We start from the raw sequence: 24,175 nt of genomic DNA, 5'->3' as shown, positions 1-24,175 counted from the left end.
GAGGTTAAAAATGATCATATCTATATACATGTTACGCTCAGCAGCCAAGGTCCACTGCAGTATCTTTTTCAGATGACAAACCCAACCCTGCAAGAAACATTTTCATCATCATTGTGACACATTCCCGGAGATCAATTGCACATCAATTCGCTGCAACCCTTATCTCCATTTAAATAGCATCGTTGCCCATTGTGTTGACCGCTAAAGGGAGAACAATGGTGTGATTAAAGTGCTTCAATATGGGCCCAGTGGCCTAATGGATAAGGCATCAGCCTCCGGAGCTGGGGATTGTGGGTTCAAGTCCCACCTGGGTCGATAACCATCATCTTTAAATAATTTACCTCTGACATAGTCCACCATTTGTTCAGCCACATAAGAATCTTGGGTGTGACAAATTGTTCTGTTGAAACAGTGTCCCTTATATGCAGTATTAGTGTATGTATATGTTGCATTCCTGCAATTAAACACAACATCAACAGATTCTTATGCACATCATTATTTTTTTGAAAATGAATTTTATTATAACAGAAATATAAATGGCACACTATATGTCCACAATACAGTAAAAACCAATGAAGCGGTTGCTGTGCTATAGTCATGTCTGTGGGACATAGTCAGAAATATCCTCCAGGCCTGTGCTGTTGTTGTCCAGGTACTCCAGGATCACATTACCCCCGTTGTATAGGGGAGCTTCTGGATGAGCCAGCAGTGCGAGCAGGGTGTCATCCATCCGCAGAGCCTCACCTGTCTGAGGATGGCATAACCGCAGCTTCTATGGATGGCAACATGGAGAGGACAGGCACACTGTTAGATTTATCTGGGAAAGATATGCTTTTTCCAGTCTCTTTTTAATTCTTAGTTTAGTCATTAGTTTATTTTGAATAGAAACCTGGGGCTGCAGCCGTGCACAAACCATTATTTTCCCAGTAAGTCATCCTAAATATCACTAAACAGATCAGAGCAAAGAGGTCTCTCTTAGAATCGATTCAAAAAGCCGCTATGACTAACTTTTTAAAAGGACACAGGAGAACTCTTAAACCAAGAGGAAGGGCGGGGCTGACCTAGTTGAAAAGGATGACGTGTTGCATGAACAAGCTTACTTATTATATCCACTGTGATCGGCTGATAGGGGATGCTCCGTCGGTGAATTAATGATAGAAATACTGTAGGAGATATCTTGCTGACATGTTTTAAAGAGGGAGGGTGTTACAGCTTATAGGTTAATGAATTTTTCACACAGAAGCTGCAATTTCCAGTGACAACTAATGTTGAACAACAATATGTGGCAATATTTGCACTGCACTTGTGCACTACAGTTGACAAACACTGTTTTCACTGTTACCATCAAATGCCTGTTTGGAGCAAACTGAAGAATTTAAGTTTCAAATGCATCAGTCTCTGTAATGGGCACTGGAGAATGACAAAATAATTTTTTAATCTCTATATGTGTGTAGCAGCAGGGCAGGGAGGTGTGGCAGCCTGGCACACACTGAAGGAAGTGGAGCAGAGTTTTGTATTTTTTATTTGTCTTTATTTTTATTTCATTCTTATTTTTTTTCCCAAGTCAATTTAGTTTCAGTTAGCTTCCAGAGAAGATTAGCTCGGTCGAGTTTAGTTTTTATTGTTTAAAACCGGTTCGTTTTAGATTAGTTTTTAGCTTCAGGATTAGTTTTAGTTTGGTTTTGTTATTATAATATGGGGGTGTTTGTCAGGGTCTAGGTTTAAGAAATTCAGAATATGTATTCCAATACACACATAATTCTTTGTGAAGGCAGTTGACTCACAGTCATGTAGAAGTCCAAGTCTCAATAAACATCAATCGGCACCAACACATCCTCATTCTTGTGTTGCAAAATTGACCAAATTGACTAAGACTAAAACACATTTTCTGCATTAAAAAAAAAAAAAAAAAAAAAGTTAGTTTTGTAAGTAAACAATATCATATTTTAATTAACTCTAATAACCTCATAAAATAGCCTTATGACCATAAAGATTTTTTTTTTTTTTTTTTTTTTTTTTTTAAAATGTAAGCCACTTGAAACCATAGTGGCAGAAACCAAAGTGTTGCAGGCCAAAACAGTTTGATATACGAATGGGAAACACTACCTCATCATAATAGTCTTGCAATTAACACCTTTTAAAAAAAACCCTCATAATCACTGAAAGATCGAGGACGTTTGCTTGATTTCAAGGTTGATTACCTGCAGAAATTATGTTAGGATTGAGATGAAGGCCGAAGCCTTCATCAGAGCATGCTCTGATGAAGGCTTTGGCCGAAACGAGTCAGCATTAAAACCTTTTGATATGGAATTTTGAGCCTGGTCTTGCCCTTAAGTTTGGAGTGCCACTTCTTCACCTACCCTCGGTGAACTTCATCTCAGTATTCTTTCAAGTTGAGCACCCACTGCAATTGGCCAAGAGGATGCACACCTGTCCTAGATAACTTTAATTAGTTATCTCCACTCTCATTATGCTAGGATTGTTTGTGATTTGGTCTTAGTGACTTAAGAATCCTATTGATGACTTCTGACTTCTCACAGATTTAGGAGAGAGGTTTGTGCTAAAACATCTTGTGAAAGATTCTTGTCTCATACATTTAGGATTCCTAAAGCTTGGAGCCTGTTGCTCCTAAACTGATAAGTTATGAGCTAGCCTTAAGCTGTATTGTGAATTCCGTCCCTGGTAAAGTAAAACATAGGACTTTCTTCTGCCAGTTACAGGAAACAATCAGCAAATTAAAGGCATACATTTCAAACAGAAATTGTGTAATTCTTGGGAGATACACAGTAAGATCATATTTGGACCTAAAGTTGGATAAATCACAGTGCCAGATAATTTATATTCAAACAAAAATTGTATGGCTTGGTGCCCTTCCTTTAAATCCCTTGATGTAACTCTCATCTATGTATTCCTAGATCTTTTGTGATTTTCTCATGTTGACAGTAATAAAAACTTATAGTATATGGAACAGCATTTACACCAAAAGGAGAGAGGATGGGAAGGTGAGCAAATACATCCTTTGTTTTGTTTAAGGTTATAGGCTAACAATTACAGCTGTATAAGGCAACTTCAATATCTAGAAATCTAAGCTAATATGGCGCCGTGACAGCAGCTGCCTGTCTTAGCAGCAATTGTGTATGTCTGTCCTCGTATGTTAACGGACTTTCTGAGTGATCTTAAAGTGTGTGTTAGGTGTGTTTTTAACCTGTTTTATTTATAATTGAGGGTTTTTTTTTTGTTGTTGTTGCTTTTTTAATGCTGCTGGAACAAACAAATTTTCCATCAGGGATTAATAAAGTGTAATCAATCAATCAATTGTTATTAGTCAATTCTTGTGAAAGTTACAAGTGTTTCAACCTTTCAAGGAAAGAAACTGTTAGTGTCAAGTCATAAACACTTAGCTCCCCTCATTGATCAGCATTTGTCTTTTCAATCTCACCCTGAAAATTTTGTGTCTAAGCTAATTTGATGTTTACCTTAGCTTTTAAGAACAAATCCTACTTCTCCTGTTGAGCTGGAAAATACCTTGCGTCATCAGCTGGCCTCTGCTAGATTATCACGCTCCACTCTTATCTGAATGCTGGATGGTCACTGAAACTCAATACTGAATATCACATTCACTGTGCTTTATGGTTATTCAGTGGCTGTAAAATTCTTACACACCGTTGCACTTTACACGGTATAGCTGAGTGGCCATCCTGCATGTGCATAGACATAAACAGTGGTTGAGTTTCATGTACAAATACCTCCGTGGGTGAGGTCCTTCTTGAAGAGGAAACCACTATGACCAACGCTGTGAAGACACTCTGCAGATATCTGTTCAGCCTCTTATTTGTTTTTAAGTATGCTGCCCCCTTCTCCAGCAAGACTTTTTTACATAATGACTAATCTTACAATTGTCCAAGCTTTCTTGCAGTGAACTTGGAACATAACATTGGTCAATGTCTTTGCACCTAATTTATTTATTTGAATGGACCCATGAGATTTACACCATGCATATTTAACCTTGATTGTTCCCTTTGCGACTACATATACTTAATAATATAAAATAAAACGAAATAAAAGTAATTAAAATAAAATGCTTACATACAGCTTGTGATTACCAAGCGTAAGGATACACAAAAGAACAAGAGGCAAAACACCTGACGCTGGTAAATGCATCTCTCGCTGGACAAAGTGCTTACTTGCTGCGGTTTAGAAGACAGCTATGAATCATCAGAATACGTGTACACAATCTCAACTGTAGGGATGGGATGCTGTACGTGATTTAGGCAGATAAGATAGGTATATTTTAAACATTATGCCTGATGGATAACCCTAACCCTAACCCTTAAACAAGAACAGTGGAAAGTCATTGTTTTTGTCTTCTTTTAGGGGAGGAAAGTTATGAGGGAGACAAGAAGGGTGATGTGAGAGGGTTAGGGTTAGTAAGGTGAGGGGAGGGTAAAGTTCATTTGTCACTTGTTTTTATATTGATAAAACAAACAGTTATGATTGTATTTGATTCTAGTCAAACTAATTTACTGTTACCTTAGCTGCCAGCACGTTATTGTTGTTCTTGAGACTGGCTAGAGAGGCAGCGTAATCCACCATTTTGCCCACGCTCCATTTGGAGCAAAAGAACATGGGTCGACTGGAGTCTTTAGACTCCTTGGGAAGATAGACCTGAAAATAGGTCCTCTCTGTCTGAGAAATTGAAAAGGACAGACAGACATCACATAGCTGCACAGAAACACAATCACAGATTAATACATAGTGGGAAGTTTCATATACTATGCAATAATCATAGTGATACAATAAGCTATGATGACATTTAGTATTAACAATCCAGCTCAGATCCATGCTGGACAGGACTTACCTGCGGCAGGCCCTTGTCTCCTGCAGCATGCAATTTCAGTTTCATTAATGCTACCTTAGCCGCAGTTGCACTGTTTTTTGCTCCTCTGCGTCCTTTATTTGCAGGTTTCTCTTTTGACTCTGTAAAATCACAGAAGATAATACAAACATAACCCATATTTACATAGTGATATAAATAAACCAAAGAATTTTATTCAATACTGCTCCCATGTGGACAAAAGAGGAATGGTAGGAGAATATCTAGCAACAGTCAACTTGCCAAGCCACTGGTTTCAGCAGCTGTAATGTCATGTAGATCTAGCCTATGTAAACAAAGCTGTTACTCACCCACAATCTTTTGCACCAGCTCTTTGGTGGCTGCCATTCGGGGCTTAGGGATCTCCAGTTTCTCACACTTGTGATCATCTTGATGACGGTGACTGAAAGCAAGAACCAAAGGAAATCAATACTTTCACTTTCAGTTAAATTAATCCACTGATAAAATAGTGATAATGAGGTGTCTGTGATAAGACACTCCCTTAGAGCCCTTCTGTTTAAAGTCCACATGAAAACAGGGAGCACATTTCAGGTCAACACACATTACAGACAGTAAATTATAGACTAAGGTTAATCAAAGAGAGACAGAACTGTGTAACCTACGCCAAGCAGAAATGTTTTTCACACTGTGGGCATATGACTGGTAACAATTCTTTCCCTTTGCAGTCTTCAAATGAGCATGGATAACTTGTACTGCCACCTGCTGCCTGTGGTTCCCTTTTCACTGGCGCCTAAACAACAGTCAAAGGAAATAAAGTATAAAACGTATAGCAGTGGTAACAAAAAAGAGGACAAATACAGTTCTGATCATATAACAAGAGCAGATTTTATTATGCTCAACAATCAGACTTACCTCTGGACACGAATGGGACTCCCTGCTTCTGTGCTCAAGGCTGTAGGAGACAGTAAGTAGTGCAGGACATTCATATCACATTCAAAATATTGATATGAAATGTACAGAGTGGCCATGATGTCTAGTGGGCAAGTGATGTGCAAATCTTACCAGAAAACACCACTGCAGAGATCACAAACAAATGGCAGGAAATCTGATAGAAACATGGGAAGAACATTTTCAATCAGGTCAACACATAAGGAACTAAGTCCTAACTTTTGTAGTACTGATAACAGTAACCTGTCCAAGTTCAAATGTACTGGATCCAGGTTGTAGTTAAGCTTATTCTCTCCCATTGCTGACTCGTGTGGATGTGATGTATTATACTTTTTATTTCTGTTGATGAGTGCCATTTAAACTGGGACGTTCTTTCCTCTGAGCAGGACACTTATCGGCAGTCCAACCAACAGGACAGAAAGTGGCCAAGCAACTATAGAGGAAACTTAACCTGTGAAAATAGGCTGCAACTCGGGTGTCTAACCAAGCCTGGACTTATTTATTGAGTTGCTAATTAGCTAACGTGGCTAACAGTTTCTAGCAGTGCATTGAATAATGCTAACGTCATGTAGCTAGCTGAGCGGCTACCCACGCTAAACAACTCGACATGTGTAGTAGCCTTTCTGAAAGAATAGCTGAAGGACGGCCACTTCAAGCGCTGTCTTTTCTGTAAAGCAAGACAATACTGCGGACTGTGCGAACCTTTCTGATGACAGGACTCGATCTGACAATGCTTCCCAATATCCAGCTCAGCCATGACGCTTCAGATGTCAACATGAACTTTGACCCCGAGCGGCGCGGCGACGTGACTGCGCCTTATTTTGAAAACCCCCGGCAGATCATTTGATTTGATTGCATGGCGCGCTTGTACATCATAATACATAAACTAACTATTAAGTTGAAACGAATTTGAAAAAATAAAATAAAATAAAATACTCACAATTTGATTTGTGGATTCCATGATAGCATACATTAACCAGTAACCAGTAACCAGTCTAACAAGGCGACACAAGTCAAATGAATATAGCTTACATTAAATGAAGGAAAGAGGATTGCGTATTATTGGATTTTATTTTATTTTTCTATTTAATTTATTTGATTGGTTATTTTCCTAAGATGCTCAGCGTCCATAAGTCATCTAAACTAGATTTTTTGTTTAAATTTAGGCTACTTACAAATACAAATAATGCGTTTTCTCTTTAGTTGTGGGAAGAAAAAAAACACAAAGTAGCCTTTCTTTTGCCAGTAGGCCTCACAGGTGTCACATTTCTGGTGACGTCACGCAGGTACAGTGAAAGGTGGTGTGGCTAGCGCATTCACTGGCTGCTTTTGAACCGAGAGCACAAAGCCGTCGAGCTGGAAAATCTGCCCGTAAACACTTCCGCCCTGTCAGTCTCAGTTTGAAGCTGGACGGCTGTGCGTGTCGGCTGTGGTCCGCAGTTCGCTCCAAACGCTGATTAAAAAACAAAAAAATGAGCGGCATTTCGAAACTATTCAAGGGGAGCTCAGGCTCCAGTTCATCCAAGCACCGATCACGGACGGGGCCGTCGCCCCAGGAGGCCATCCACAAACTTCGAGAGACAGAGGAGATGCTGACGAAGAAGCAAGAGTACCTGGAGAAGAGGATACAGCAAGAAATAGCGATAGCCAAGAAGAATGGCACGAAAAACAAGCGGGGTATGTTCCGCCTGTATGGCTTTGAAATGCAGTGCAGGTGCATTTTCTTAGTTGGAGGCTACCATTCACAAACGAGGCCTACTGCTACTTACTTGGTGCACTAGGGCTTTATTCTGTCTTTTGAAAGATAGTACACAAATATCACTGCAAAAGTAGACACTGGAATATGATAAAATTTCCACAGGTAATGGAAAAACATGAGACAATAACAATAGGGCCCTAATTAAGATAAAGCCACTGTAAACTCAAGGTAGAGCACCCCTGACACACAGGTCCAATAGGTTAACAGTGACTTCCATCTTGTCTAATGACACATGTTATGATTACAGCACAGCAGCAGTCATTTTATAGAATTTAAAGAGGAACAGGAACTGCAAATTGGTGTTTCTTGGAACCTGAAAACATGCAGATTTCTCTGTGCGAGGAACCTATATCATGTTATGTCATATGAGTGATCCACTGAGTCACTTCAGCCTATAAATACACCTCGTTGTACAATGGGAGGACCACAAATTCCTGTGTTTGTGAACGCCCATACACTGGATGTCGTTCTCCAAACAGATGACAGTACCAGGGGAATGGTGTAAAACTGGCACATGCAATCACACACGGCCACTGTGCCCTCTCTTTTGGCTCTCCTACAATCTGAAATTGTGCTGAATTAGCTGCCCTGCAGGCCCTAAAGAGGAAGAAGCGCTTGGAGCAGCAGCTTACCCAGATTGATGGCACCCTCTCCACCATTGAGTTCCAGAGAGAGGCTCTGGAAAATGCCAACACCAACACAGAGGTCCTGAAGAACATGGGCTATGCTGCCAAGGCCATCAAGGGCATCCACCAGAACATGTAAGAGTCTTGCAGCACAGAATCATCACAGTATCCTCAAACCTGTGTATACCTTTTAAATTTCAAATAGTGTGAAATCGGAATAAAGCACTGCTTGCATTGCTGTACCTTTCACTCAAACCCTGGCTTTGTTCACTTTCATTTAATTGCATAGCAGACAGTTTTGTTTGCCTTGCAGGTTGACTGACTCAGTTCATTATACAAGCGCTAACAGTATGTGACAGCGGTGAATTTGAAATACAATTTTGATTTACATCAGTGTATTAAAGTTGCAAAGATATTATTTTCCATTTTCCATGTCTTACCCTTCAAGAAGCTTTGAATATTTATGCATAACTGATATACTAAAAGGAAATATTACATTAAGAATCAATGAATATTTATGAATAATTGATATAATAAAAGAAAATGTTACATTGGGACTCAAAATTACAAGAGGGACTGTAGCAAGCTCTTTGAAGTGAGTTAAGAGCTGAGCAGTGTTTAAAATGAGGCTAAATTTAAAGTGAAGCCCCTTAATCTCGCTCTCTCTCTCTCTCTTACTTTCTTGTCTCTCAGGGACCTTGATAAGATAGACTCTCTAATGCTGGAGATCACAGAGCAACAGGATGTGGCCAAGGAGATCAGCGATGCCATCTCCCAACCTTTTGGCGAAGCATTTGATGAGGTAGAGACCTGTTTTTCTTTTTAATTCCTCAGTCAAAATCTGTCAGGTATTCCCTCTTTGGCTGTCCATCATTTTTGTGCATCCCATTTGCTGACACCATTTGGGTCATTCTGCATAGTTCTACAAAATACATCTTAAAAATATCACAATGCTGCCCATGTGTTTTATTCTTAGGATGAACTGTTGGCAGAGCTGGCGGAGTTGGAAGAGGAGGAGCTGGAGAACAGCATGAAGAACATGGGCCGACTGCCCAGTGTGCCCACCTCCAAGCTACCTTCAACACAGCCCGGCCATCGCGTGTGTAAGTTTAACTCGGCAAGGACCTGGTAGATTACAGAACAGCGAACTTTTTTTCACCGTTTTATCAGCAAAATGTGACTTTAAGAATTAACCCTCCAAAGTGGCTGGTAAAGCAGGAAAACTTACCTGCCATTGCCAAATTGAAAGTATTTGGTTGATGGCTGGTTTCCCACACTGATGAATTAAACCCAAATAATCTGATATATGACATTTTAATGGGCCTTGCCTTCTCTGTCTTTCTTTTTTTTTCTTACAGCATCCAAGAAAAAGGCTGAAGATGATGATGACATGAATATGCTGGCAGCATGGGCAACTTAAGTCCATTAATGCAGCTTTTCACACATGCAAAATAATATGTACAATACATGACATGAAGTTTTTTTTGTTTGTTTGTTTTGTTTTTTTAAGCTTTTTAAATGAATGATTTTTGATAGGGAAGATAAGTGCCTTACATTGTTGTATAAATGACATGAAGTTATTCTGCCAGTTGCCTGATTTTATTTATCAAAACATTTAAAATATATATATATATATGTAAGTGAAGGATTAACCAAGATGCAATTATTGATCTTTACCTCTGTATTCTTCCAATCGTTCTTGTTTAACCTCCACACTTTCTAATGCTTATTAGAGGTTTAATGAAGACATGAATGGGATATGACTGTGATGTGTGTACCACACAGAGTGTTTGACCATATGTCATACAGCTGTAAATAAAGTCTTATTTTGTATTAATAATGTTACCCAATAAAATCACTCTAAATTGAGCACTTGGTATATCTGGTTAAGAATGGTATTTCAGACACTTGATTTTTGCTGTGTTGTTTGTAAAGTCGCTGTGATGCCAGTGTTTCCTAGTGGACGCCACAACATTTTGACAATCGTTGCTTAACCTGCGATTGCGTAAGATGACATATTTCCAATTGTGGTATGCATTTGTGTTCATCAGGGGAGTTTGTGTTTCCATGTACTAAATATTTCTATATTCATCTGTAACTGTACATCCGATTTCCCTTCGATAATGATTGTATTATTCACAAAAAAGGCAGACACTTGCATCGCACTTTTTATTAAGGAGTTTTATTTTGAAAGTTAAAGCCGGAAGTTCCTCGCGTCTAGCCTTGGCTGCCTCGGTAGTTTGTTCTGTCCACCAGGCAGGAAGTCCTTGCCGCCCAAAGAAACTTAAAACTTGAATAAACCAGGCAGCTGTAACAAAAACAGACAATGGAAACGAATAGACCAGTGGAAACGACAGGTGAGTCTTCAAAGTCCAAATCATTTTTTCAATACTTGAGCAGGTCCGAACAGCTTGACGAACTTGGGGGAGTTTCTTGGCTTTTAACATTAACGTCAGCTTAGTAGTCCTGTTTCCAGTTTTAACGTTACTCCCTAACCGGAATATGACACGTTTCACCTCCTGGTTTCACTTTTGAATTTATCACCGTTCACAGCCGTAGTGTACGGAGACAGCTTGCGTTAGAGTAAGTTAAGTTAGTGTAAATTCAGTCTCACCTCACACTGTCTTTGACATTGGGCTGTAACTGTCTTCTCACGTAACGTTACCTGACTAGGAGGCTACAGTTACCAGCTTACTGTAGGCTAACTTACATTATCACAAAAACCTCGATGTTTTTCGAGAAGTTGCAAGATGATGTGTGTTGGTAAATAAACAGGTGGAAAGTGTGACCTAATCGTAATAGCAATTTACCCCTCTCTGTATACTGATATCAGTGACATTTGAACAAACCACTGAAACCAGTGGGAGCTAAACCAATGCTTGACCTGAATTTGTGTAACCCTGGAAGTTTAGCTAATGTTATCTACACTCTGCAAATGTGGAAAAACCCGTTTATATCCTGCATTACACCATTGCCTAACAGTGAATGCTTTTATACATTCAATGAACTCAGCAGAGGATGTGCCTGACCCAGAAGAGGAGGAAAAGAGGGCAGCAGCTGCAGCCCGGGCTGCCAACCATCTTCCTGAACTCCGTCTGGTGATGCTGGGTTGGAGGTGGCCAGGAAAGAGCCTGACCGGCAACACCATCCTGGGCCGAGAGGACTTTCACTTGGAACGAGCAGCCGAGTTCAGTGTGAAGAGACAGACAGATGTGCAGGGGCGGCAGGTGATAGTGGTGGACACACCAGGCTGGTTCTCCAACCAGGATACGCCGCCCTCCTACCAGCAAGAGATGGTGAAAGCAGCCTCCATGTGCCCTCCGGGTCCCCATGCCTTCTTGCTGGTCATCCCTGTGGGTATGTTCACAGAGGTGGACCGGGCTCGTATCGAGGAGCATGTGAGCTTGTTCGGTGAGCGTGTGTGGAGGCATACACTTGTGGTGTTCACCTGGGCCGAGGTGTTGAGGAGCATTTCCATAGAAAGGTACATCCGCAGGGAAGGCAGGGACCTGCAGTGGGTGCTGGAGAAGTGCAAGAAGCGGTACTTTGTTATTAACAACTGTGTTTTTGGGGAGCATCCCCAGCTAGGGCGGTTAATGGAGAAGGTGGAAAAAATGGTGGCTGAGGAGGGGGGTTTCTACAACCCAGAGGAAGTAGAGGAGAAGAAGAAACCTCTGGATGAGAACCAGAACCCGACTGAGAACAAGGCCAGAGAGGGGCGGGAGTTGGGGGCACGGCCCAAACAGAACTCTTCCCTGGCATTGGCCAAACCCATGGAGGTGGACCCACCACTGAGTGAGTGATGCATTTAGAGGATATTTCTTTTTCTCCAGTTACACTTGTTAGCCTTGTAGTAGTTGATTGTAGGGCTGGGTGATATGGATGGATTCAACTATCACAATATCTTACACCTCGATGTCGATATTGTAGGAAGTGGTGCTTTCATGAGATATTTGCACCCAAGAGATTTTTGATAAACAATCAGTAATGTGGATGTGATGACCAAGCAGATGGAGGCAAATAAAATTGCATGCCTTTACTGTAATGCAGCCTTTAAAACCAGGAAAAGACAACATGCCACTTCTCAATATTACAACCTCCAAATCCCCAGACAGTATTTAGTGTCATATCATGACATCGATATAATATTTATTCATCACCCAGCCATACCATGGACCAGTGTGGGATCTAAACTAACACTTACATAAGACCCTTATTTTTCCAATGCTGTTTTGTCAACCCTTTATACCTGTCCTATGTCTGCATAAAAACCCAAGAAGGATAAACAAACCACGCACAGCAAGAATCCTCTCTGTGTAAAAACACTTCCCTGAGAATTAAACTGATGTGAATGGCAAAGCTTGGCCAACTACATTAACTCATTGTGTGTTCAATTCTAGACTAACTGGACACATTCATTGGCTGATGGACCCCCCTGAACCACCACTAATGGAGCCTCTTCAACCTTTTTACTGATTGTAAAGCTGCTTAGCTGGTATCATCATCAAAACAGAGCCTCGGGCAAGGGTAATTCACTGAGTTTGACTGTATTTGCAAAGAAGTATGATTATTTATTTATGTAAACAGAGATTATACTGTGTGTTTCAGTGGTGTGCAGTCATTATGATACAGTATCTTCTCGCTGTGTTAGTTTGTCAGACTACTGTGACATGAATCCCTTTTCCTGCTATCTATTGTTTTTAGCCCACATGTTTTTCATATAAGGGAATTTTGGGCTTTGCTTTGGTAGATGTCTTCATGTGGGATTGTAATAGCTCAAGGATCATTCATACTGGTTGAACGAAGCACAAATTGAACGAAAGCACAAATTGCGACTCAGGTAACCGTCACAAATTTAAACTCATTTTGAATACTCCATAGTTTTGGCGGATACCATTGGAACAAGTGCACTACTTAAATAAATTGTAATGTTGTGTCAAGGGAATTGGTTTTAAAAGATTTCCATTTGTTGTGACCAAACTGAAAATGCCTTTCTTATGCTGCATTGTTTTATTACACTATTAGTGAACAGCTACAAAGCAGTTGTGCAGTTATTGATTTTTCTTGGTTGTCTATTTAGCGTTCCTCAAAGCACTGGCTCTCAATCCGGGACATCAGGACTAAGTGTACTGCTAGCTTTCCATCTTGCTAGGTAGTTTATTGCATTCGGTGGGAATCCCAGGTTTAAATCAGTTCACTGATTAGACAGGTAGAATGAAAGCCAGCCTCAGTGTTGTCCAGTGGTGGTGCCATAGAGGGCTATGTCTGCCTATTTTCCTTCCTGCCAAAGTACACCAGGACATTTCATTAATTAATGATTACTGATTAGTGTCTCCTCTCTACTCGAAGATGTACTGATCGGTGAAATCACCTGGTGTTGTGGTTCGTGGGAAAGAAAACTTGCAGACTTAAACAGCACTGTCCTACCTTATAACTATTGCTTTGCCATTATTCAGTGGATCTGTTTCCATACTGGCTCTCAGGATTCAGAGCCTGGAGGGTTTTTGTTCTAGCCATCACATCAGAGACTGATCTACACTTGGTGTGTCAGATGAATGCACTCATTTATTTGGTAGAATAGAAAATCAGCAGAATTGGCTACCAGAGGAGCAGAGGTACATTTGGACTGGGATACTCTAATACTAAACACACACAAGCCATAGACTTACATGTTGCATGCTGTGTGTGGTGTGTATACTGTCACTAGTATCCCAGTCCAAATATGGGCCGAGATTAAGAATCACTTCCATAGACTGACCCTCTTTTTGAAAACAATTCTTGGTCTTTTGCGTGAATATGTTTTATGTACTATATATCAAATCCAATGTTGTTGATTATTTTGACAATCATCACATGCACTATATCACCCACTGTGGGCAAATACTGACTTGTTCATATAATGATATATAATAAGGAAAGCTCAAGCCAGAAACGCAGGCCTAACTGTTGGCCTCCATTGTTGTTTAGGGGATTGTTACTTAGTTTTCGCCCCTTGATGCATGGTTCTCGGTCCAACACATGAATCAAGTTACTTCTGAATAATTTATTGAAGACTGAGTGTTTTCTCTTTGGGGATTAATGTCTGTATCTGGGATAGGAGACCATGTGCAGTGGGTTGCTGAGGGGATGCAGGTTTTCTTTGCAGCCAAACACTAGATGGCAAAATTCTCTGATTAGTACACCTTCATCTGAAGAGGAAGAACTGATCAGCTAAATTGCCTGGTATAGTCTCTGGTTGGAATGAAAACCTGCAGATTCCCAGTGGCACATGGTTTCCTGTCCCTGTGCTACATGTTGTACTTTTTAGATTTGCTACACCTTTTATTTGCTTATACAATTGAGATTTGTTTGTGAACAGACTGGGGTTTCTTTATTTTAACAAGTGCTGTGCTGTTTTTTTCTATTATATCCAAATAAATGTATATTTTGATTTAACTCTAGAATGTATTTTCTTTGAGTGTCTGACAAATGTAGACTATTATTCAAAATCCCATGAGTATTTTATCATCCTGAGGCAGATACCTCTTTAAATCCGCAAAATAGTGCAGCTGAAGTAGGCTATTGGCATAAAAAGGACAACAGTTGTTATGGTAAACGTAAGTTATTTCCCTCCATACAATTTTATCAGTTGTATCACTGAGTACAGGGGGACAACATGAAGAGTAATTTTGTTGTGTATGAGACATAATAAATTGCTGTCTCTAAGTATTAGATGTGTTTTTAGTCTGATCTAATAAATGGGTAGGAATGAAAGTGCTGATTTATGTTCCATGAAACCTGGGGAGACAGTACAGACACACTGTCTGGTCTCTTTCTGTTGAGCGTGTGTTACATGTGTTGTTTTAAGTGTAGTTTCACCACCAGATGGCAGTAACATATTTAGTCCTGGAAATGGTTGACGTATTTACCACAACAATATGATTCACAACACCATCGTGACCTTTCCTCCAATAGACTATATTTATTTCACCTAAGTTATATAATGACTGTGTGTCAATCTGTAGATATTCAGTGAATGTGTTCAGCCAAAATGTGCTGCGCCTGTCTTTACTTTGCACACTGTGTTAGTTTCTCTCCTTTTCTCTATAGCTCCAGTGCCAAACATAATAAAGGTTTAATCCTTTCTTGTCCTTCTCCCTGCAAGACCCATCTTACCTGCTACACAGATGTACTAAACAACTGAAAGCCCTGCTAGACTCACACTGCAACTTGTGCACACTTTCATCCCTGACTTGCTGAGCTCTGCTCCATCTCCCCTGTGTTTGCAGCCTTGTCCGTCCAGCTTCTCACTGCTGCCGGACAGCTCTATCTTGCTTGAATCTGAAACTGTTTTACTATACAGCTTGCTCCCTCCATCTAATACAACGGCTCCAATAAACGCAGGCTGTTTACCCACCAATAACCCAGACAGCATTTTTCACTGTCACAGTCTCATTTAAGATAGATGACGTGAGGAGGGAAATTATATTTTTGAGATAGTGTGGGGCCACGAGTACTTTGGGGGAAGATGAGGAAATCTGTTGGATTTAGCCTCTCCATCAGTTTTTGTAAATGAATTCAGCCAAAGCTACCTGCTATTCATCATTTCATAGACTTGCAAAATAAGAGCTGGGAGGATATTTTCCATGGAGGTATTTTTTTCTTGCCTACAATCAATCAAATTCTGGCTTTCCTCCAAATAAATCTGCACCGTGCTATTTATTGAAAGTTTTGGCATTCCCCTTCCCCCTGCAAAAAAGTGGTGCCACGTAAACTGGAATGATGCAAATCTCTCTAACCTTATAGTCATTTGTGTATTTCCCTGTTGTTTGTATTATGAATCACACCGGATTATTAATAAACAAGACAGATGCTGATTTGTAAAAGAAAAACAAATGATCCCACAATCTAACATTCTTTTGCAAATATGAATCAAATCAATGATTTTCTTATGGTATGAGGAAGGAAAACATTTTAAGGTAATGTTTCACTACTAAACATCAATGCACACAATCTCTCAGCACCTCTTTTGCATTTAGACGTGGGCGAGCGCACACAGAGCAGGTCCACTCTTCAGTTGGAGTGTAGTGCAAATAATTCACAAGCAAGCCTTGTTTAAACAACATTCTTTATTATTTCAAATGTAATCAAAACAACAGTAGTTACAGAAATTACAGACAGCTATGGTACTGTGTGATTTCGAGTCTCTTGTGTGCTAAGGAGTGTCATGATAAGATCAGAGGAAAACTAGGTCACAGTTGGAAGAAAGTCCAATTCTCATTTCTTCCTTATATTAAACTCTGGCAATCATTGCTGAATCTTGTACCTGCATGAGTTACATTGTTCATTTCAACTCATAAGTTGGAGAAAAAGGAATAGCACACTGCAGTAGCCTATCTCAACACCACTATGCTGCTTTTCTTCATCTAAAATAACATGTTAAGAAAGTGGGTGAAAGCAATTAGTTAAGTCCAGTGAAGCAAGTGATTACTGATTGAAGTCTTTGCTGAAAACCTCCTCTTTTGATGATCAAACGGTCTAGGCTTTGCAGACATGTTTAACACACACAAATCCAACTCTCAGCCACTTTTCCCTGACTGCATTTTTAACAGTGGTAGTAAAAACATTTGCAGTTTCAAATGGCAGTGTACAACAAGCAGAAGACATCCCAAGCACTTGATAAGAGAATTTCTCCACAGGGAAAAATCAGATTATATCAAAAAAAAAAAAAAAAAAAAAAAAAAGGAAAGGAAAGAAATAATGCATGAGGGCATGGAAAAGCCATTGTCCCAATAATCCATCCCTCCCCTCACTTCTGCACTTTTTTTTTTAAACATTTTTGGAAAAGAGCTGCACTTTATGAGGAGTCATAAAAGTGTTGCTCTCATGCAGAGGGCTTGAAAGCCTAGGGGTTGTACTTTCTGGGCGACACCAGTGACTCCCTGTCAGAACTCAACCTAGTCATAAAGAAGGGTTTGTGTGAACTTTTCAAACAGCCAGTGAATCATTATTTTGGCACCTTTGTAAATGACTCTTTTCATGCCTCTTTGGGTGTCAGTTACAGCTGATCTGGGTTTGTAGCGAGACTGCGCTTGGAGGACGCAGCGGTTTCACTGCATTCAGATGAAAAAATTGCAGAGCAGTTTTTATGTGACGTTGTAAATTGGTTTGTTAGTTGAGTCTATGTCTGTGAAACACTAGTAACACCACTACTGTTGCTACTTCTACTAAGGATACAGAGGCTGGTACATTCTGGATAGCAGTGTGGCTGGTGAGCAGTCATGAGTTGGGGTTTATTGGGTGTCACTCTGGGGAGGCTGAGGTAAATATTGCAAAATATAGCTCACTTGGATGCTGATTAGTCTTTGGTCTCAATGTGATGGCAACAAGGGGTGAATGAGAAAATCCTGATGATTGTTATTTTTGATGTGTTTTCACATGTAAAACTGAATTGGTGTAATATTGCACTTGGAACTTTATTTTTTCAGTAGAATTCAAGGATACCAATAATGTTTCTCAAATGAATCCACAATCATTGGCGTAAAACGTTTTTTTTTTTCTTCAAATAATAGTCAACAACAGAAATCGGTTTGCTGGAATTGGTTCAAAAGCCTTGTATATCGATCTGTGACAGCGATGATCGCAACAATATTCACATTTAAGTAAAAAAGTCGAGAGAAAAGGCCACTCATAAAAAATAATAAGAGGTTTTCAATACCATACTGCTATACTACATATGTTTGCCATCAATTACCTGAATCTGCAAATGTTTTGGCAATGGTTGAAGCCTTGGTATATACATTATTGTGCTCACATGGATGAGCCAACCATTATAATTGTGTTAACATGGACACAGGCTAGCCAATTATTATGCTGGCAACAGATCACACTGAAGTGGGAAACCACACTGTAAAATCAAGGAAAACTCCAAACAGGCCAGTGTGTTTTCTGGCCCGTACAAGCTGTATTTAAGTACCTCAGATTAATCAATGAGCATCAACTATGCAGAGCCAGCTCAAATATACGCACCCATAAAGCAGGTGAATATCCAATCACTACTGTAAACCGCGCTCTCTCTCTCTCACTCTCTCTCTCTCTCACACACACACACACACACACACATTCAAGAAATCACTGACACATTAGAGAACATATTCAGCATACACACTCACAAGCGCCTGTCTTGTAATTTTGCATTAGTACCACATGTCAAATGAAAGAAAAAAAAAAATATGTGCATAATATATGTGCATGGAAAACAAAAACTTTGTGCAAACTCTAGTCAAGGACAAAATGGCACGGTAGTAATGGATGAAAAAAAAGATAACATAAGCAATCAATCAAAGGAGCAATCAAAAGAATGAGGATAGAAAAGTATGCCCATCACCCATTTAAAAAAAAAAAAAATTCTCAAAGAACAAAAACATCTTATGCTTCATTCATAATCAGGAAATGAAACCAACCAAACATCATAAAACTAATTCAACGCTGATGCTGAAATGTTCAGAGAGCCACTCCTAGCTGGTATCGACCGCCCTGGCAGGAGTTCAGGTCACGTCGTGTTCTCGCTGTGGAGAACAGGCCATGGAAAAGTTAATCAAGCCTGGTATGGTATTGGAAAGCAATACCAGCGACCAACAGATACAGTTACATATGCCAACCCCTGTGAAAACGACAGACTGAAAGACAAAAGGAAACATAAGCAAAAACCTGATGGATATACAAAGGCCTATATAACCCCACCAACAATAAAGTGGAAATCTCTTGTTCACATAATCTGTATTGTTTCTGAAAATATATATTGTATTGTTCGTCCTCCTCCCCCCTCAGGTACACCAGTATGAGTCTAGGCAGTCAGGCTGTACAACTGCTCCATGGCAACATGACAGTAGACTTACAAACTCTTTACTAACGCCGGCTGAGCAGATGACCTCAATGCTATTCCCTCCCTCTGTCCCCAGCAGGTCAGTCCCTTGTCAACAGGAGCCATTTAAGGACCTGCACAATGAGCTTGTCTGGGATCAGTTTTCAGGGCTTTTTCCACAGCACAGTTCACTCTGGCAGCGATTTCACATCCTTGGCTCTTAAATCAGATCGGGGCTCTCCTGGTGCAGGCCCATCTAGTTCTCGCAGGAGGGCCGGTTCCACAATCCTCACGTCTCACGAGTCACTCTGTACACTGAGCTTTTTCCACCGGTAAGCGGCAGCGGGCACATCCTGGGAGCCAGTTCCTGATGAGAAGAAGAAGAAGTCCCCGTGGAGCAGGCACAAGGAGGGAGGAGGGGCGACGTGGAAGGGGGGCTGCGGGGATGTGAACGCCCCCTCCTCCCTCAGCACTGCTCCGACTCGATGAAGCCCTCCTTCTCCTGGCCCACCGGCTCGACCTCTGCATAGGCCGGGTGACCCGACCCCCGACGAAACTTCATGGCTGGCCACCTGCTGGGGCGTCTCTGGAGTGTGTGGGAGAGGGCAGAGGGCAAGTGTGAGGAGAGAGTCCATAGAGTCCAGGAGGGAGGTCAGAGGTCAAGGTGTCACCAAAGGTTAAAGGTTAGCAGGTCAGGACCAAGGTTCAATTGTTTGCCAATGTTAAAGAGTGAATTTGGTGTTTTTCACTCATCATTTTTAACCATACACTACTCAATGTCACTGCCAGCTTTAGTGATGAAAAATGAAAAACTCTGCTACAGCTCCTTCAACACAATCCAACAGGTACTCATCCTTGGCTTCAGAAACCATTATGAACATCCTTTTTGAAAACCTGAAACTCATAGCTCAGTCAAATATGTCTTGAAATATGTCTTGAAATTGGTTACATAAAGTGCTTTCTCACAGGTTTTACATGGCAAGACATATTTGACCATGCTGTGAGTTTCCTGTTTTCAACAAGGAGCTGGAGCAGACTGGTAAATTTTTCATCAGTAAAGTTAGGGGTGAGGTTGTGCACAGTGAGGTTGTAGATACAGTTATAAAGTATAAAGTCAGTATCAACATTTTAGCACAGGTTGGGTTGAAAATACCTAACTTATTAAGTATCCAACAGAAACAAAAATGTCTCACACACAAACGCAGACACACACATACATAGCATGTTTCTCAAAATCTCAGATATGCATGACATACACAGGTGCACTGTGAACATTACTGTAACAACACCAGCTGATGAATTCTTTGATCTGCTTTGATGTGTGCCATGTACTAGTCTGTGTGTGTGATGAAGATTTAGAAAGAGAAAGGCCTTTCACTTCAGCAGACAATATCCGTCTGTCAGGGAATTCCTCTGAGTGATACTGACCTTGTGATGCAAACAGTGAGATGGGCCTTGAAGATGAAGAGGTTGTCGTTTATTTTTAAACGACGTTTGAAAATGAATCTGTCTATTATATTCCTGACACAATTAGAGAAAGTGGCACCTATTCATCCTTGGGGAATTGACATACATTTAACAACAAAGATAGTGTGCACTGTGTTTCATCACTCCCCTGTGAAAATGTTCCTGCATGCTTTATTTGCAAGTCAGGAAATCAGGGGTAAAAAGCATTAAGGTCTGTCCAGCAACAGCTCTCTATGCACAAAATGTGTTTTTACACAGTCAGCCAGCCTGGCTTGTTACTCACCATTAGAAATATGTGTCTGCTTTTTAGCAGACACATTTACTTGAGTTTGCATTAGTGTTTTGCAAAAACAGGGATCCTAAATTGGACAAGGTTGGACAGTTGTCTATTATTTATTTATTTATTTATTATTATTTATTTATTTTTTTTTTAAAGAAATTTGCTTTGTCTTAGAGAACACCCACACTGTGCTGGTCAAGGTGGCCATCCACAAAGTGTGAGCAGAGGATTTGACATTACATTGCCGGCTGAGGAAAAAATGTGTGTTTCAAAAATGCTGGTTATGCAATTTGGGAAAATGTCATTGCCTGAAGTTCATTATTTAATCTCTGAAATACAGACGATCTAGTTTGTCTAATCAGTCATCTAGGACTTAATTGCTTAAATGTCATTTAAGCACTTAAGTCCTAGAGTGCCATAATTTGTTTTAATTTTGTGCTATCAAGAGTTGGTGGAGCTGTTTTTTTTTTTTTCAAGTGCTCAGTATCTCATTTCTCATTTTAAGCATCCATACTCAGCATCCATACTCACCTCAATGAAGAAGAGGCTGGCTGCAGAGGTGGGGTGATGGTAGATGTAGACGGTGACCAAAATGCCAGCAGCCATGATGAGCATCACCATGAGGATGCCCAGAATCAGGCCGGTGTGCAGGGGGTGTGTGCCTGTCGTCCTCTCAGCAGCACTGTCTGCTGGCATTGCTGAAAAAACACATAACAGAATATAATTACTCTCCTGTGGCTCAGTGTGTAGAGCGCTAACACTGCCGGGGTTAGAGGTTTGATTCCTGCTGGGGCTGCCTGTGCTAAAAATATACACACTTGAAGGCTGGAAGGCACCTTGGATAGAAGCATTCACCTAATGTGAAGTCTCCTTCTCACTACAGTTCCTCTTATGACCAGCGGGGGACACTCATCATGCATCGATGCCAGTTCCTCCAGTGTGCCATTATGTCATGAATTCATCACAGATGTGCCTGACTCTGGTGATCACAATTTAATTTCGGAAAATGTTACCACATTGAAAAAACATAACACAAAGGCATTATTTTGTTTCCTAATCAGTGGCACTCCTACAGCAAACCTCATTCAGCCATACGAGATGGAAAAGAGTCAGGTTTTATTCATCTCCGCAACAGTTGATTGGGTTTTTCATTTTTGAGGGGAAACAAAGCAGCATTTCCTTCAGGTGATGAGTGGAGAGGAAATTTTCATTTCTTTGGTGGTAAATTCAAGGGCGAAGTCTGTGCTGGGTTTTTAGCAGAGCTCTGTGACATTATTGTTCAGCAGCCTGTTTAGCAATTCATGAGCAGTTCTCAAATACAGGTGAGAGCTAATCCCAAACCAAGGTGAGCAGCACATGGTCTTGATAGGAGGAGGAAGCCGACATATGGAGGCTGATACAGAGTCCTATCAGAGACGCCGCCTTCAGTCGCGGCACTCCAATCTGATGAGGCTGCATAATGACTCTGTAATAACGTCTGTCCTACAGAGGGCCTTGAAGGCATCGTTCATCTTTAAAGCACTTTTCTGGATTCAAGCTGGGATCACAAAATCTGAAGTCTACAGGGCGTTTTGTGAACTCTTTTGAGGATTATGAAAGTGTTGTTTAACCTATTGAGAATCATCCTTTTCATCTATGCTAACACAATTTCCCAACAAAGTAAACAGGAGACTGTTCACCTGCAATTTATCAGGCAGAGGAAAACCTAATATAAGACCCCACAAAAAATGTGTAACAGAGAAAAAATGAGGGGAACACAGTGTTCTTGCAATGTGGTTTCCAGTGCTGGCGAGTCCCAGCAGAGAAACATCGATCATAGCAGGGGAGAGCTAATGAAGTGATTATGAAACAAACAGCGTGGATTTTGGTCTCACAGCTCCCACGGATTTATAGCATTCAGATTTATAGATTGAAGTTAGATCTATTCACTGGGCTGCAGACTTCTTCTTCTATGCCCCCCACCAACCTCTACCCAGTCTGCTTCCTGGCTTTAATTAGCTGCTATAGCCAGTGCTGAGCTCGTCAGCCAGCCGGCCTCTCCCCTGGCTCCCTGCCTTATTGATTTCCAACACACAGAATAACTGGGTGGTTCACAGTTGTAATCAAACCTGTCGACTGTGTGTGGGCAGTCATTGTAGATGTGTGGTCTGTACGTCAGTGTAGCCATTATGTGTGCTCACCAACTGGAAATTAAAAAAACATAACAGAGTATAGATGATTTGTTGTGCTGTAGCGTTACCCCAAACTAGAACAATGCCATCGAGATTGTTGGATTTGTATTCAGTACTATACACCAGACTGTAGTGCACCTTTTACAACACAGCTTAAAATTGTTTTCATAATGACATTTTCTCTCAAATAGTGCTTTTTCCAGGAAAGTCTCACAGCAGAAGTAAGTTGGGGTCTGAAATATAGCTGTTGTGATTGTGTGAGGCATTTACCAGGAACACGCAGTGCACTGCTCATTCAGGAACACTACCAATTCAGAGAAAAACAGAAAAAAGAACTTGGCAGAGAAATTTACATTCTGACATTCTCACAATTGTACTTATTCTAATATAACCAAATGAAAGCTGTGCAAGAAACGTTGTTTTTTTTTTCTTTGCTGTTTGAAAGGCAATTTTTCTGGGAGAGATAAGAGTCGAATAGACACCTCTTGGCCAGCTGGAAGCCCGAAACGAAGTGACAGACTGTCAGTCTGAGCCTCTGAGGTGTTAGCAGGTTAGTGGGGGGCATGCGGCAGAGCTGAGATGAAGATGCAAGGAGAAATCTAGCAGCCTAGCAGGCTAACACGCAGCTAAATCACAAGCCAGAGGCTTGCAAAAACAGTTCTGCCAAGACCCCTGGAAGAGCTGAGCTGGTTCTGACAGTTTCATCTGGTCTCTTGTGCAAACAGAGAGGAGAGCAGCAGATCTAGAGGGAGATTTAGCAAGGCCTGCTGAATGGTGTGTTTAAAGCATTTGGACAGTGAAGACAAGGCCCTCCAAATATCATTTGTGTTGGGTCATAGTGGGATGTTGAAAGACTAGATAAGCAAGTCAAGAAAACATTCTCTCTAGATGAGTTCATAATGACCGTATTGTTCGGGTATATTTCTCTTTATGCACAAGATAGTCAGATTGGGACACTGAGACATGTCATGTCTATAAGTAAAATTGCCTTGCTTTGACTGGCCATTAGCTTTGTCCTCTTGACTACTAAAACCTGAGGAGACTAAGCAAACACTAATGGATAGCAGAGCCCATAGATACCAATAAAATACATTAGAGCTTTTGAGAGAGGATAAATGAGACCAGTGGAAACCCCAGCCAAGCTGTTCCTTTTAGCCTGACATTAGTGCCAATGCAGTAACACAGGAGCACAAACATTCTCTCACCTGGCTAATGGGTCTTGGGATACGAACAATACGATCTTGCTC

At 40.7% G+C, this 24,175-nt stretch overlaps 4 protein-coding genes and 1 non-coding gene across 9 annotated transcripts in view; 3 read left to right on the top strand and 2 right to left on the bottom strand.

Annotated features, from left to right (window-relative positions):
- Positions 1-242: 242 nt before the first annotated feature.
- On the top strand, positions 243-315 carry trnar-ccg (transfer RNA arginine (anticodon CCG)). Its single transcript has one exon. It is a non-coding gene; the product is annotated as a tRNA-Arg (tRNA).
- A 188-nt stretch (positions 316-503) lies between these two features.
- zfand1 (zinc finger, AN1-type domain 1) lies at positions 504-6,588 on the bottom strand. Of its 2 annotated transcripts, none has more exons than XM_030080017.1 (8): positions 6,485-6,588; positions 5,897-5,939; positions 5,744-5,786; positions 5,497-5,621; positions 5,185-5,276; positions 4,859-4,977; positions 4,531-4,686; positions 504-772 (listed from the first exon to the last, which is right to left on the bottom strand). In XM_030080017.1, exons 1-8 carry the CDS (start codon positions 6,537-6,539, stop codon positions 596-598), a joined length of 810 nt encoding a protein of 269 aa, XP_029935877.1. In that variant the 5' UTR covers positions 6,540-6,588; the 3' UTR covers positions 504-595. The 2 variants fall into 2 exon arrangements, with proteins under 2 accessions (XP_029935877.1, XP_029935876.1); XM_030080016.1 differs by having other exon boundaries at positions 5,497-5,624; positions 5,747-5,786.
- Positions 6,589-7,092: 504 nt separating this feature from the next.
- On the top strand, positions 7,093-10,044 carry chmp4c (charged multivesicular body protein 4C). Its single transcript, XM_030078786.1, has 5 exons — positions 7,093-7,459; positions 8,125-8,302; positions 8,861-8,969; positions 9,144-9,270; positions 9,526-10,044. The coding sequence occupies exons 1-5, from the start codon at positions 7,255-7,257 to the stop codon at positions 9,585-9,587; spliced, it is 681 nt and encodes a 226-aa protein (XP_029934646.1). The 5' UTR covers positions 7,093-7,254; the 3' UTR covers positions 9,588-10,044.
- A 349-nt stretch (positions 10,045-10,393) lies between these two features.
- Positions 10,394-14,779, top strand: gimap4 (GTPase IMAP family member 4). 4 transcript variants are annotated; one of them, XM_030079961.1, is made up of 3 exons: positions 10,394-10,524; positions 11,171-11,962; positions 12,568-14,775. In XM_030079961.1, the coding sequence occupies exons 1-3, from the start codon at positions 10,494-10,496 to the stop codon at positions 12,570-12,572; spliced, it is 828 nt and encodes a 275-aa protein (XP_029935821.1). In that variant the 5' UTR covers positions 10,394-10,493; the 3' UTR covers positions 12,573-14,775. The 4 variants fall into 4 exon arrangements, with proteins under 4 accessions (XP_029935821.1, XP_029935823.1, XP_029935822.1 ...); XM_030079963.1 differs by having other exon boundaries at positions 11,183-14,779; XM_030079962.1 differs by having other exon boundaries at positions 11,180-14,779.
- Positions 14,780-17,624: 2,845 nt separating this feature from the next.
- Positions 17,625-24,175, bottom strand: part of plxdc2b (plexin domain containing 2b) — a 93,145-nt gene continuing 86,594 nt past the window's right edge. Inside the window, exons 13-14 of the mRNA XM_030079639.1 lie at positions 21,289-21,455; positions 17,625-19,596 (exon numbers count right to left, since the gene is read on the bottom strand). Coding sequence (XP_029935499.1) covers positions 19,477-19,596; positions 21,289-21,455 — 287 coding nt within the window. The 3' untranslated portion in view covers positions 17,625-19,476. The remainder of the gene's footprint in view (positions 19,597-21,288; positions 21,456-24,175) is intronic.

The sequence above is a fragment of the Myripristis murdjan genome, chromosome 20, assembly GCF_902150065.1.
Source record: "Myripristis murdjan chromosome 20, fMyrMur1.1, whole genome shotgun sequence".
Classification (NCBI taxonomy): Eukaryota; Metazoa; Chordata; class Actinopteri; order Holocentriformes; family Holocentridae; genus Myripristis; species Myripristis murdjan.
The sequence above is the reverse complement of the archived record's forward strand: the minus strand, read 5'-3'. Positions and strand labels throughout refer to the sequence as shown.